At 43.6% G+C, this 16319-nt stretch overlaps 1 protein-coding gene across 1 annotated transcript in view; it reads left to right on the top strand.

Annotated features, from left to right (window-relative positions):
- Positions 1-16319, top strand: part of iqgap2 (IQ motif containing GTPase activating protein 2) — a 407995-nt gene that overhangs the window by 217418 nt on the left and 174258 nt on the right. The window contains exon 5 of the mRNA XM_038805522.1: positions 1190-1266. Coding sequence (XP_038661450.1) covers positions 1190-1266 — 77 coding nt within the window. The remainder of the gene's footprint in view (positions 1-1189; positions 1267-16319) is intronic.

Consider the following 16319-nt stretch of genomic DNA (forward strand, 5'->3'; position numbering starts at 1 on the left):
CTTCCATCGAACAGGGGACAAAAAACTCTGAGAACATGCACAAACAGATTCAAAAACAGCTTCTTCCCCCGCTGTTACCAGACTCCTAAATGACCCTCTTATGGACTGAACTGATTAATACTACACTCCTTTATGCTTCACCTGATGCCAATGTCTACATATTTACATTGTGTACCGTGTGTTACCCTATTATGTATTTTCTTTTTATTTTCTTTTCTTTTCATGTATTTAATGATCTAAGCTGCTCGCAAAAAAATAGTTTTCACTGTACATCGGTACACGTATACAATAAACAAATTCAATCTAAATACATTTAATATACGCCAAATATTTCATAACGAGTCAATGCTCTCTCGGTCAATGTTGTGTACAATCAGCACGCACATCATTCCACTTGTCTTGCTTTACGTGTGGATCACTTCAGTCAGACTGGTAAGAAACAAAACCACATTGATGGAAATCAGTGGAATGTGGCAACCCTGCATGTGGGCACAGAAAGCCCCGTGTGCCTCATTCAGAACCCAGATGGGCTACAGCTTTTAAAGCAGACCAAAGCAGGCCAGCAGCACGGTTCAATTCCCGTACCAACCTCCCCAAACAGGCGCCGGAATATGGCAACTAGGAGCTTTTCACAGTAACTTCATTTGAAGCCTACTTGTGACAATAAGCGATTTTCATTTCATTTTATTTCATTTTGTCTGGGCCCCAGGCCATAGGTTGCCCAACAGTGCCCAGCAGGCCTGAAACCACCACTGTAATAAATGGAGCCATAGGCTGCAGTCTCACACTCCCACTATTGTTGTAAATGGAGCAGACCAATACCTATACTTCCATCATGTGCATTTTAGATAGGTGTAGAATTTTGTTCTGCTTCACCCGCTGTCTTATTGTTATCCACATTCATTTTGTTGCAGCTTATTGAAATGACAAAACTATTAAACAGAAGTCATAGTCATGATGTGTAACTTTTTAACAGTGGCAGAAACAATCTGCGGTGCATGGTATGAACTTTGAATGGGAGAGATAGACAGTAGGCATTATGGTAAATGCCGATTTCATTTTGTCTCGAGGAAAGCGAGCAGCAAATGTTGGTTAAAGGAAGTATGACATTACACAGGTGAATGTTTTCATGGCATTTAATTTTAACAAATGGCTTGTTGCTAAAGGATCATCTTCTTTGTTCTTTTAGATCTTTTATCCTGAGACAACAGATGTTTATGATCGAAAAAATATGCCTCGGGTGATCTACTGCATACATGCACTAAGGTAACCTGAAAAGTAATGGGAGACTGAGCATCTGCCCATGACTGCTTAGAGTTAGAGCATTGCATTGGGTAAAACATTGTTTGTAACCAATATAAACCTCCTATTGGACAATACAGAGGCCTAAAGCTAATGCCAAATGATGCAAACTGCAGTCTCCATACGTAAAGTTATGATTAAGCGTTATCTAAAGAAAGAGAGTGAATAATTGACTAATTTGTGTTGAAACACAACACAAATGAGGGAATGGGAATGAAAGCAGTATGGGGCTGGTTTAGCACAGTGGGCTAAACAGCTGGCTTGTAATGCAGAACAAGGCCAGCAGCGCAAGTTCAATTCCCGTACCGGCCTCCCCAAACAGGCGCCGGAATGTCGCGACTAGGGGCTTTTCGCAGTAACTTCATTGAAGTCTACTTGTGACAATAAGTGAAAAATAAAAATAAAGTCAGCGCTGGAAGTTCTTCTGATTTGACAATCTGAAGCTAACCTGAAAATTGCCTCATGTTCCTTATCGTCCTATTGCTTTTATTAATGTACATTTTGATTATATTGTTTCAAATGTAAACTCTTAATTTTGGATTGGAGCCCCTCTGTGAGAAACATTTTAACAAATGAAATCTGACTATCCAGTCATACTTGGCTTTCACTGCTGGAATGTAATGTAATGTAGCAATTCCTGAGTTTGTTTGCACACATTAAAGGGAGTTATCTGCCATGCGACTGTGACATTTAGATCCTTTCTGTTCACAGCCCTCAAGATTGGATTTGAGCCTGAGAGACATCTCAGTAATAAAATAATTTTGCACTGCCCTGTTAATAAAAGTATGCATGGTAGAGTATCTGTTTTTATTCCGTGGTGGTCAATATTAGCCACTTCCTGATTCAGTTGAGGTTTCCTTCCTATTGGTCACTTTTCGTTTGTCATTTGTCATGCTGTAACATGAGAACTGAGAGCAGCAAACTCTTTAAAATTATCCCTGGTCTGGGTTCCTTATTATGCTCCATTACAACCCCTGATGCTTTCAAGATTTACAGCAAAACCAGAATTTAGTTTGTAATCGCAGGGTACATATCGCTGGATGAAAACTGATAATTATCATGGTTACATTTTCGCTGCAATTGTTTTCAGTTCCACAATTTGTCCATTTTCTTTAATGCTGGCTACAGTTGATTTCCCTTATTGGTTACTCACTAATAATTGAGTACCTGGTAGTGCGAAGCAAACGGTTGTGTTGATACATGGCCATTTGTAATTGTAAGAGAGAGTTTTTAAATAATTGTAAGAGAGAGTTTTTAAATAATTGTAAGAGAGAGTTTAAACATAAAACCACTTTGAAAGAAAATTGTTGAAAGGCATTTCCTTTGAGTACATGTATATTACCCTATATTTTACTTCGCAACTGAATTGAAGAGCAACCAATCAGCATTTTTCTTCCCAATTCCCTCCATCAACCATCCTGAGGTTTCTCTGAGTAATATTGCTAATTAATGCTGAATCATCAGGGTAGTTTCGGGTTGACTGATTTGGTTATCCACAAGGGTGGCATGGTTGCACAGTGGTTAGCACAGTTGCTTCACAGTGCCAGGGCCCCAGGTTCCATTCCTGCTCGAGTCACTGTCTGTGCGGAGTCTGCACATTCTCCCCATGATAGCGTGGTTTCCTCTGAGTGCTCCGGTTTCCTCCCACAAGTCCCGAAAGACATGCTTGTTAGCTCAATTGGACATTCTGAATTCTCCCTCTGTGTACCCAAACAGGTGCCGGAATGTGGCGACTAGGGGCTTTTTGCAGTAACCTAATTGTAGTGTTAATGTAAGCCTTAATGTGACTTTTCACAGTAACTTCACTGCAGCCTACTTGTGACAATAATAAAAGATTAATAGATTATTATTAAAGCTGATTGGACACAACACATGCTCGAATCACATAGGACTATTAGAACCACTGCCTGCATAAACTTTCAACCTGTCACACGGGGTTAGATTTAAACTTTGATCACACTGATAAACGGCCAATGTCTGAAACCCTACAATGCCCTAATTGTGTAAATAATTTTTTAGCTGATAATTTAAATAGTGATGTATTAAATGTACGATGAGAGCGCACCTAGCAGTGACGAAGAGAGATCAGGCCATGAAAATGTTTGTTTTTTCAGCTATATTAAGGCAGGCTCTGGATACCACACAGCCAGTTTTGGTGACTGTGGGGTGGGACATTAAAAAATTTTGTGAGACTAAAGTTTGAGGACATTTGCCCCCCCCCCCATATTCTGCTTTCAGATGCCACTGGGGGCGTACTTTGCTGTTACGTTGACTTTTATGATTTGCAATTAATGCACACAAATATTTTGAAATAATGCAATGTTTTTCTCCTAAGATAGAGACCTGGCATTAAAATAAGCATGAATTTTTAAAAACTTATTGTAGGTTATTCCAAGGCTTCAAGAATAATTGGCATTTGAACAGATATTCTCTGGCTATGTTTTAGCATATTAATTAAATTTTAGCTAAGTTAATTGAAAATACATTTTTATCAGAACCTCGTTGTGTAACAATGAGTCGAGGAATAAGCAGACTTGATGGGAAAGTATCTGGTCTAATTATTGGTGCAACAGTCTGCAAAAGCACTAAAATGGTCATTCTTGTGCTCTGATTTTATTCAGTTTGTTGCAACCAGGGGTGGTGCTACTCAAGGGAGTCTGTGGAATCCGGGGAGCAGGATTCTCCGCTGGCAGGATGCTCCATTTTGCTGGCAGCCCGGGGGTTTCCCGATGGCGTGAGGCTGCCCCACAATGGGAAAACACATTGACCGGCCAGCGTAACGGAACATCCCGCCGGCGGATTGAGGCAGGAATGTGGTGCAGCGGGGCGGAGCATGCTGCAGAATATCTTTTGGTTGTGCAGGCTACATCCCATAGCAGCAATGCCATCTTGTTTATATTCCTAAATGGTTGCTGATGGCAAGAACAGGGATGTACTTCTGAGGCTGTAGAAGACTCTGGTCAGACCCCATTTGGAGTATTGTGAGCAGTTTTGGGCCATGTATCTAAGGAAGGATGTTGTGGCCTTGGGACGGGTCCAGAGGAGTTTCACATGAATGGTCCCATAATGAGGAGCTTGTCATATGAGGAGCAGTTGAAGACTCTGGGTCTGTATTCGTTGGAGTTTAGAAGGATAAAGAGGGATCTTATTGAAACTTTCAGAATACTGAAAGTCCTCGATAGAGTGGACGTAGAGAGGCAGTTTCCACTGGTAGGAAAATTTAGAACCCGAGGACACAGCTGAAGGGACGATCCTTTAAAACTGAGATGAGGAGGAATTTCTTCAGCCAGAGAGTGGTGGATCTATGGAATTCTTTGCCGCAGAAGGCTGTGGAGGCCAAATCACTGAGTGTCTTTACGATGGAGATAGATAAGTTCTAGATTAATAAGGGGAACAGGGGTTATGGGGATGAGAAACATGTTAGCCATGATTGAATGGTAGAGCAGACTCGAGGGGCCGAATGGCCTAATTCTGCTCCTATGTCTTAAGGCAAATCTATCTTTGACCAGAAGTGGCGATTTAGATTTAATCACTACCCACAATGTTAGGTTCTTTATGTTCTTTATCTGGAGCAGTTAAGATACTTTGTGTCTGTGTGCAAATTATGAAGACCGTAGATAATTGAAGTTGACATAGACATAGAACATGCAGTGTAGAAGGAGGCCATTCGGCCTATCGAGTCTGCACTGACCCACTTAAGTCCTCACTTCCACCCTATCCCCGTAACCCAATAACCCCTCCTAACCCTTTTGGACACCAAGGGCAATTTAGCATGTCCAATCCACCTAACCGGCACGTCTTTTGACTGTGGGAAGAAACCGGAGCACCCGGAGGAAACTCACCCAGTCACGGGGAGAACGTGCAGGCTCCGCACAGACAGTGACCCAGCAGGGAATTGAACAAGCGACCCTGTCTAGCACTGTGGCTTCACAGTGCTAGCCACTGTGCTACCGTGCTACCAAGTAATTGTGCACCAACATGTCAACTCTGTATGTTCTTTAAAAAAAACTGTATTTGAGCGCATAGAAATCTAATATTTCATACCATTTAGAGAAAAAAAACAGGCCGTTTGGCCCAGTAGGTCTCTGGGGCTTATACTCCAATTAAGTCTACTCCCACTCTTTTCATCACCCCATTAATGTATCAATAACTCTTCTATTCCTTCCCGCTTCATGGGCTGATCCAACTTCTCATTAAATGCTATTTGTCTCAGCTACCTACTGCTTGTGCTTGTGGTAGTGGGTTCCATATTCTAACCACTTTCTCCTGTAAAAGTTCCTCCTGAATTCCTTTTTGGATTTATTGCTATCTTATACTGATGCTCCCTGGTTCTGGCCTACTTACAAGTGGACATATCTTCTCTGTGTCGAGCCTATCAAAACTCTTCATAATCTCCATGAGCTGATAGGCCACACTACCAGAAGGATGAGGAGGCATTGGAGATGGTGCAGAGGAGGTTTACCAGGATGTTACCTGGTCTGGAGGATGTTAGCTATGTGGAGATGCTGAATAGACTCGGACTGTTTTCATTAGAAAGACGGAGGTTGAGGGGTGACCTGATGAGAGGTCTACAAGATTGTAAGGGGCATAGATAAAGTGGATGGGCAGGCACTCTTTCCCAGGGTGGAGGGGTCAATCACCAGGGGGCATAGTTTTTAAGGTCCGTGGGGCAAAATGTAGAGGAAATGTGCGAGGAAGGTTTTTTACACAGAGGGTGGTGAGTGCCTGGAACGCGTTACCAGGGGAGGTTGAGGAAGCAGATACATTAATGGCATTCAAAAGGCATCTTGACAAATACATAGATAAGATGGGTACAGAGGGATACGGCACAAGGAAGTGCTAAGGGTTTTGGCAAAGGTTGGTATCGTGACCGGTACAGGCTTGGAGGGCCGAAGGGCCTGTTCATTTATGTTTTGTTCTTTGTTCTCTTGCGAACCCCAGCCTATTTGACCGTTCCTGTTGGTATATCCTTTCAGGTTTGATATAACTCCATTTTTTTTTTTACATCTTCTCCAGTGCCTTTGTATCCTTTACATAACATAGAGATCAGACTATGCACAGTACTCTGGAGTGTGGTTTTAGACAAATCTAATTTAACAACAAAACTGAAAGCCCTGGGATGAAAAGGGAAATGACAACATTAATGCAAAATTGGGTAAGGAATAGAAAACAGAGTGTGGTGAATGGCTGTTTTTCAGATTGTGTTCTCCAGGGTTGAGTACTGGGACTGCTATTGCTTTTGATGTACATTAATGACTTAGACCTGGGTATAAGCACAACATTAAAATTTGCAGATGACATGAAACTTGGAAGCTTAGTGACAATTGAGGATGACTGGGATCTTTCAGTCCCAACAATGTGGTTCAGAAAACATACTTGTGGTATTAAGATCAATCAGCCGTTTTCATGAAATTAAGTTGTATGTCAGCATAGATTTCTTGCGTGCACCTAAAATGATTTTCCCTGCTAAGTTCAACCTAAATTGGTTTGTGTTGCTAGATTTGAGGTTGACATGGTTTTTGACTTTGGATGTAACCTTGAATAATGTGCAGATGAGATGTTGTTGGGGCTTTGCACGGAGGCGGGTGAGTGGCCTAGGGATGAGAATGTTATTTGAAGGGAAAGGACAAGCCAGCGAAGGAGGATCAAAAATTCTCTCCTGATAACTGAGCTGGGATGTTGGAGAAGGCTCTCCAACTGACACTCCACGGCAGGCTGATGCACTTTATGAAATCCCAAGTGTGCAGCTGCTATTTCCCCTTCATTCATTTTGGTAACTAATGGATAGCAAATAACAGGCTGTATTCCTGCCATTTCCCAAGATTTCTGTCTACAAGTATGAGTTTGCTGAATCGCCACTACTGTGAACTATGACCAGGAATAAAACATTGCTTGACCCAAGCACAAGAGGAATATATTACATCTCCATTAGTCGGCCCTAAAAAAAACAGATTGCTCAACAAACAACAAACATCAACTAAGATGTTACTGAGTTACATTTAGCATTGTTAGGAATGGTGGAACCAACATTGTTAATATGGCTACATCTGTGGCACTTCCCCTCCTGTCAGGAGGTTCTAAGTTTAACCCCCCATTGCAGGATTTGGGCTGACATCTCTATGCAGTACTGATTGACTTTGGAGCAGCTGTTAAACTGAGGCCCTGTCTGCCCTCAATTTTGGTTCTGTAATACTACTTGAAGGTGAGCAGGAAATTCCAATATTGTAGCTAATATTCCTCAATTAATGCCACCAAAAACACGAGGGCTTTTGTACCATAGCTGTTTGCTGAAAATGTTTACCTAGATAAAAACAGTTACTGCACTTTGGAGGACAAAAAAATAAACTAATTGAGCAAAGTATTTTGAGACATTCTGATCCAGCAAGGAGTGATATAACCTATTCAGCCATATGAGTAATTAGGCATTTCAAAGGCTGCCAGGAGCCATTGAGATTAAAGGTTTATTTCTGAGAGACTTTCTTTATATTACAAAGTTTCTTTATTGCATTGCTACTGAGAATGAGCCTTTTCAGGAACTCTTGATTTGAGAAGCTGTTTCAGGGCTCGAGCCCAGCTGTGCATGACTCTGTTGGAACTGTTAGAGGTCAGGGTGTCATGTGGTAATTATTGTTGCTTCGTCAACGGAAACTCTGTTAATCAAAATCCGTAAAATAACTCCTCTGACTATACCCAGAGTTAGATATGTGAAATGTTCATTCCTAATGTTAGGTGGTTGGGGTGGACGCTGCACTTCTTCTGAAATAGGTATATGATGCCATCTTGTGGTAGCAGCCACGTTGTAACCATTTTGCTGTTTTTTTTAAAAGGAAAAGCTTGCATCCTCTCCGTCTCTCTCAAATCACTTCACTATAACTGGATTACTTTTGAAACCTAGTCAGAGTGAATACTTGCAGGCATTTACAGCAGCCAGTTTGCATGTAGAAGGGCCACACAAGCAGCAAATAAATAAATGTCCTGTGGGGCTTGACCAAGACACTGAGAGAACAGTAGCAGGGGATCTTTTATATCTAACTGAGAATAGAAAACAATCTTGGTTTAATGTCTGCTACATGATCTACTGTGTCCAGCACATTTAATGTGTGATGCAACATGGGCCATGGGTGACTGGCTTGTGAGGAGCTTACACGTTCTCCCCGTGTCTGCGAGGGCTTCCTCCGGGTGCTCCAGTTTCTTCCCACAGTCCAAAGATGTGCAGGTGAGGGGATTGGCCATGGTAAATTGCCGCTTTGTGTTCAGCGATGTGCAGGTTAGGTGGGGTTAAGGGGGTAGGGCAGGGGTGCGGGCCTATGGAGGGTGCTCTTTCAGAGGGTTGGTGCAGACTCGAAGGGCTGAAGGGCCTCCTTCTGCACTGTGGGAATTCTATATTCTATCCTAAATGAGTGACAGTCAGTTGACACGTAAATGAGCTGTTTGAGTCACACCTGCAATTTACATTCCAACTTGGATAAATTTTAGGCAAACCTTATTCAATAAGAATTGTGCATTAATTACATATATTTTGTCAAAATAATGTCAGTTGTTCCGAGCCAGCCCGGTTAGGTTTCCTATAATTGAAGAACCGATTATCTTTCAGCCATCAGGTGCATATATTGTGAAGTAGACGACTGTGTTGAACTGACCCACCCCTGTTCTGAGCAGTGTTTGCTATGGGTGGAGGTCTACGCATTGGCAATAATGAATATTTTGCTAAGGTAACAAGGCATATGTTAAAACCTTTGGACAGTTAAGAACAGTAAACATCATTCTGAACTCATTCACTTTGTTTTTCACATTTTCTCTGTGAGATGACACAGACACTATTTTCACTGTAAAGTGAACTCCTGCTTTACAATAGGTGCAAAAAAGGGAAGTGACTCCCCCTGATGTTGCTTGACTGTCTTCTGGAGACCTGCATCACTGTTAAAAGACCCCACCCCACCCCACATTTTTGCTCTCCTGTGGAATTAACCCAACTAGGTTACTGTTCTGCTGTGACGGGCATCCTCCAATGGTTATCATTCATGTGTGATCTCGATAGTGTCCCATCAGCAGACCATTCAAACTCTGGACACATGACGCATGCCAGATGATTTCACACTCGTGCATGGTTGAAATGGTAGATAGCACTCGCTCTGCAACTCTGGTAATTTCTCTCTCTCCCCCCCCCCCCCCCCCCCCCAATCAATGCAGAAATGTTGAGGCTGATTGTAATGCCCCTCCCACGAAAGGAAACAAAAAAACAACTATTTTAATAGTTAGATATTTTGTGACCCTGTCAGAAAAAAGGACCTGAGTTTCAACTGCACATTCCAAGCACAGGACTTTCACAGGTGCAATTTAATATAGGTCAGATGGTACATCTGCAAATTATTAAACACCAATCAAAACTTGCTTCTATCAATCAGCCACAAGCTTTCTCTTTCTCCTCCCCCCTCCGCAACCACTCTGCAGTTCCCAATCTTCACATCTCTTCATGCGGACAGCATCTCCTCGTGAGATGTTGTCAAAGACCAGATTATAATGTTGGCGGAATTGATTTACCTTGAGGCATTCTGGGTGACGTAAACTGCTAAATTATTGCACACTGCAGTCATTGAGTATCCAAAATTCTGTAAAGTTTAGTGTTAGATGTTTACAAAATACTGTAGATGCTGCAAATCTCAAACAATAAACAAAGTGCTGGAAAAACCCTGCATCTGCAGAGAGAGAAACAGAGCTAGCATCTCAAGTCAAATATGGCTCTTCATACGTTTGAAGAATCATATGGACCCAAAACATTGGCCTGTTAACAGAGGTGGCAACTTCTGACAGATTGCCCCTCTCGACAGACTTACCCATGTTGATATTCCAAAGCCCCTGTTTCACCCAGTGTTCCTCGCTTGTGAAACTGGAGCAACAAAGCGCGCCCCCAGTTGCATCGGCAAGGAGAATCTGAGGCACAGAAAGGAGGGTACACCCCCTTTTTACGGAATTATAGGTAGGGGGTCGGACCTGGGGGGGGGGGGGGGGGCGGCAGGGGCAGTGGTTGTTCCAGGAAGGAGGGGGGCAGAAGTCAAAATGAAGGGGGGGGGGGGGGGGGTCAGGGGTCGGACAAAGAGGTAGCTGAGGGGTGGCAGGAGGTGGGGCTGGAGGGGGAGGGGAGTGTCGAAGCAGAATGAAGAGGGGGCTGTACTCTGGTCAGACAAGGGGGGGGGGGTGTCATGTGTGTGCGGGATGCCCTGTGAGAAGCTAGGTCTGGGTTTTTTAAATAGTTACACTCTAATTAGTAGTGGTTTTCCTTCTAACACTTTTCAGAGTAACTTCTAACACTTTCAGAGTAAATATCAGGGTAAAACTGGCAGAACCATCTGAAGTTAACGATTTCTGTCAGGTATTTCCCGGCCCAGTGCAATTGTCCAGCAGAAGTTCGGCAATTCTGGGAACTGCCGGGTAAACGTACATGGAACATCCTTATGGGATCCCTAGCGCATCATTGGTGTACCCTCTGAATGCGACGCTCGGGAACCAGGAAGTTATGATAACTCGGTTTCTCTCTCCACAAATGCTGTCGGTCCCACTGAGCTTTTCCAGCATCTTACCTTTTTTTAGTTGATGTAAGTGTCATTGATTCAAGAGGCATTTGGAAGGCTGAGAAAAAAGATGCAATGTTTTTCTGGTGATCAAATAACATGAATAGTGGATGTTGGCATCTTTGTGTCATTCAGTCATTGGAAACATCAGGCCAGAGGGGTAAAATGGATATTTGTACTTGACCACAGGTCCGTATACAGAATCTGATGGGAAACAATTGTCTCCATATTATAAATGTTAACTAACAGCACAGCAAATGTTCCTGCAGCACATGGTCTGCAACAATTCAAGAAGGCAGCTTACCGCCACCTTCTCATGGGCAATTAGGCATGGGCAAATAGATGCTGGCCTAGCTAGCGACAACCACATTTCCTGAATGTATAAAGAACCTGTTGGAAGAGGTGCCGTGTAGTTTTAAAAAAGAATTGACTAGACATGGGTATAGTTACAGTGTCACGACTTAGCTACATGCACTTATTTTAGAACATGTCATGCATACAATTCAGGAAAGTTTACTTCATGTGTATATTTTCCTAACCAATATCATCATTCAGTCACTAAGAATTGAAAACACTCAGCAATGTCTAAAAAAAAGACTTGCACACTCTGCTTTTCCATTTAGCATTTTACTAACAGAGTGAAAATGTGCATGCATACTCTGTGCATTTAAGGCCAACAATGATGTCCATTGCTCATGCTTATTTACAAATTACAAATCTAATTCTTATCACCTGGATTTACAATTTGTCATATGTGGCTAGACAGTGGCTAAGATATTGGATGACACTGCTGTAAAAGATATGGATGAGATTGAAACTGAGGGTGAACATGAAGTAGTTATGAATTAAATTACTCCTCCAGTTATTCACGAGGGAAATGTAAGGAACATATTCTCACAATCCGAGGTAATCCAAGTAGGGTGGACAATTTACATAGAAAAACACCCTGACCTATATACGAAATCCAGGTACGACATATGGAAAGCCATCAGGGATGCCAAAAGACAATACTGGACCAAACTGGAGTCCCAGGCCAATGAGACAAACCCACAATGTTTACGGCAGGGCTTGCACGAGATCATAGGCTACGGCTGGAGCATCCCTCCCTGATGAACTGAACAGGTTCTATGCTAGCTTTGAACAGTCTGCCAATACATCAGTGCCACCCGCCCCAACAGCCTTGGGCACACCCGTACCCACTATTACAGCCTCAGAAGTTAGAGCTGCCTTCGTGAAAGTAAACCCACAGAAAGCGACGGGCCCCAGCGGATTTCCTGGGCGAGCACTCACACCCTGCGCTGACCAGTTGGCGAGTGTATTTGCAGATATATTCAACACCTCACTTCTCCACTCCGAGGTCCCCACCAGCTTCAAGAAGACCACCGTAATACCAGTACCAAAGAAGGACAAGGTAACACGCCTCAACGACTACCGACCGGTGGCCCAGACGTCTGTTATCATAGAATGCTTTGAGCAGCTCGTCATGGGATGGATCAACGCCAGCCTCCCAGACGGTCTCGATCCATTCCTGTTCGCCTATCACCGCAACTGATCCACAGCAGATGCTGTCACACTGGCCCTACAATTAACCCTCGAACACCTCGACAATAAGGACACCTACATCAGACTGCTGTTCACAAACTACAGTTCTGCCTTCAACACCATTAACCCGCCGAGACTGATAACCAAACTCTGCAATCTTGGACTTGACCCCTCCCTGTGCAGTTGGATCCTTTATTTCCTCACCAACAGACCACAATCTGTCAGGATAGGTAACAGAACCTCATCCACAATAGCCGTCAACACCGGAGCCCTGCAACGATGTGCTCAGTCCTCAACTGTACTCCCTATACACACACGACTGTGTGGCACGATTTAACTCCAATTCGATCTATAAGTTTGCGGATGATACGACTGTAGTGGATTGTATCTCAAACAACGACGAATCAGACTACAGAAGGGAGATGGGTCACTTGGTTGCATGGTGTACCGAAAACAACCTCTCTCTAAATGTTGGAAAGACCAAGGAACTGATCATTGACTTCAGGAAACGTAGCACGAAACACACCCTGGTCTACATCAATGGCTCCAACGTGGAGATGGTCAATAGCTTTAAGTTCCTGGTGGTCACCATCACCAACAGTCTGTCCTGGTCCACTCACGTTGATGCAACAGTCAAGAAAGCCCAACAACGTCTCTACTTTCTTCGGAAGCTAAAGAAATTTGGCATGTCTGCATCGACACTCACAAACTTCTACAGATGTGCGATAGAGAGCATCCTATCCGGCTGCATCACAGCTTGGTATGCCAACTGCTCGATCCAAGATCGCAAGAAACTGCAGAGTGTGGTGAACTCAGCCCAATGCATCACACAAGCCTGCCACCCTCTCATTGATTCTGTCCACACCTTCTGCTGCCTCAGGAAGTCAGACAGCATTGTCAGAGATTCTTCCCACCCAGGCTTTGCCCCCTTTCAGACCCTTCCATCAGGTAGAAGACACAGAAGTCTGAAGGCCCGCACATCCAGACATAGGAACAGCTTCTTCCCCACAGTTACAAGACTCCTCAACAACTCTCCCTTGGACTAATCTGTTCCCTGTAAGAACACTTCAAGACACCCTATGCTGCTCTTGCTCCTGTATTGCTTGTTTGGCCCTTGTTCCAAACTGTAACCAATATTAGTTGATGTACCATTTGTCAATGTACTCTATCAATTATTCTTATTGTCTACTATGTACGTACTGTGTATCTTCCCTTGGCCGCAGAAAAATACTTTTCACTGTACAATAAATGACAAATATCAATCAATCAATCAAAAACCATGAGGTGCTTCATAACATCAGCATGCCCAATCAGCCAAAATTGATTAAAAAAAATCAAAGATAATGATACTGGAAGATATGATTGAAAACTTGGTCAAGGAGGAATGTTTTGAAGAGCTGAGCGCCAAAATGGCGGAAGGCTCTAAGTGGTGGGGCAAAGAAATTGGGGTGGGTCGGGGGGCTCAGGTGCATTAGAGACCAAAATCAGAAGTGTACAAAGTTACTGAAAGGTTGTAAGTTGAGAAGAAATTTTGCAGGCTGGATGTAAATGAGAATTCAAAATGGGAACATATTGGGGAAACATAGAACGAATAAAGTATAAAAGCAAAATACTGTAGACGCAGGAAATATGAAATGAAATAAAAACAAAGTTCTGGAAAAACGCAGCAGGTCTGACAGCACCTGTTAAGGGAGCAAAAGTTAACATTTTGAATCCAGTATGACTCTCGTTTGGATCTAATGTGGCACCAGGGCAGCTCGGTGAGTATGAAATGAAATAAAAATGAAATGAAAATCGCTTATTGTCACAAGTAGGCTTCAATGAAGTTACTGTGAAAAGCCCCTAGTCGCCACATTCCGGCGCCTGTCCGGGGAGGCTGGTACGGGAATCGAACCGTGCTGCTGGCCTGCTTGGTCTGCTTTAAAAGCCAGCGATTTAGCCTGGTGAGCTAAACCAGCCCCATGAGCAATATCTGAGCAGGGCTTGACATGATTAGACGGTGGGCAGCAGTGTTTTTGGATATGAAGTTTGTGGAGGACAAATGGTGTGAGGCCAGCCAGTAGAAGATTGGATAGCAGAGTCTGGAGGTAACAAAGGCGTGGATAGCCGTTTGGCAGTAGATGGGTAGAGGCAGACAGGAGATGATATGGAGGTGGAAGTGCAGTGAGGTTGAGGTTGGTTAACTTCAGTCTCAGATGATGGCTGGAAGGAGGATGGAATCGATGGCAAGGTGGTGACTGAAGACGATGACTTCATACTATCTAATATTTATTCAGATTAAATTGTTACCCTCCCAGGAATAGATGTGGGTGAAACAAGTTTACAACAGAGAGGCAGTGGAGGGGTTGAGAGGTGGAAAGTAAAGCTCTGTGTTCTCAGCGTGCGAGTAAAACCGTATGTCAAATCTTTGGATGATATTACTGAGGGGTCGAATATGAACAAGGAACAGGAGTGGCCAAGGAGCGATCCTTTGCATACCAGATGTAATAATGCCAGGTTTGGGAAGAGCACCTGTTGTATGGATGCTCTGGTTACTTTTAGATAGCAGCGCGTCAAACTAAGTCCAGGCATTCTGTTTCGGTTGAACAATAGTGGAGGGACATTGGAGGAAAATGGTGTGTCCACTGCAGAGGTCAGGAAGGTTGAGGACAGATAGTGCACCATGGTCATGATCACATACAAGGTCTTTAACGGTATGTCACTTCTGTGGTAAGATTGAATGCTTGTTTAGAGAGAGTCAGTGGGAAATATGAGCATGGTTTGGAGGCAACAATCCATTTAAGGACTGGAACATGAGAGATGTGGTAGTTTTCAAGAATAGTGCTGTTGACGATGGATTCTTTGAGGATGGGAGTGATGGCTTTGAAAAGGAAGGGGGCAGTATCTGAGGAGCAGGAAACATTTTAGTTACCATGTTGTCAGGAAGGGAAGTTGGATGGTTAGCAGTTTATGTGAAATAGAATTGAGAAAGCATTGGTTGGTCTCCTGGACAAGATATACTTGGGCATGGAGAGAGATGGGAAAGAAGCTAAAGGCATCAGGCAAGGGATTTCTGTGGAGGGGGAGGGGAGGAAGGAGATAAATATGGCAGATGCAGTCAAATAGATCACCTCAATCTTGGTGTTCTAAAAATCTGGGTTGGATGAATGGGAGACAGCCTTAAGGATAAGCTTTGTACTGATGAGATGGATTAGCTTTGTATTTCAGGATACGTTTCATTCTTCCATGGGATGTAGGTGTTGCTGGCAATTATAGATAGAATTAACAATCAGAATTTACAGTGCAGAAGGAGGCCATTTGGCCCATCAAGTCTGCACCGGCTCTTGGAAAGAGCACTCTACCCAAGGTCCACACCTCCACCCTATCCCCATAACCCAGTAACCCCACCCAACACTAAGGGCAATTTTGGACACTAAGGGCAATTTAGCATGGCCAGTCCACCTAACCTGCACATCTTTGGACTGTGGGAGGCAACCAGAGCACATGGAGGAAACCCATGCACACGCGGGGAGAATTTGCAGACTCCGCACAGTGAACCAACCTGGGACCCTGGAGCTGTGAAGCAATTGAGATAACCACAATGCTACCGTGTCTTCCTTGAGAAGATGGTGGTGAGCTGCTTTTTTGAACTGCTGCAGTACACCCAATTTACTGTTAGGAAGGGAGTTCTAGGATTTGTATCCCATGACAGTGAAGAAATGGCAATATAGTTCCAAGGCAGAATGATGTGGGGCTTGGAAGGGAACTTGCAGGTTGGTGGTACTTCCACGTGTCTTCTGGCTCTGCCCTTCTATGTGGTAGAGGTTGCGGGTTTGTGAGGTGCTGTTGAAAGAGCCTTGGTGAGTTTCTGCAGTGCATCTTCTCGATGGTACACACTGTGGCCCTGTGCATCGGTGGTGGAGGAAG

The sequence above is a fragment of the Scyliorhinus canicula genome, chromosome 8, assembly GCF_902713615.1.
Source record: "Scyliorhinus canicula chromosome 8, sScyCan1.1, whole genome shotgun sequence".
Taxonomy (NCBI): Eukaryota; Metazoa; Chordata; class Chondrichthyes; order Carcharhiniformes; family Scyliorhinidae; genus Scyliorhinus; species Scyliorhinus canicula.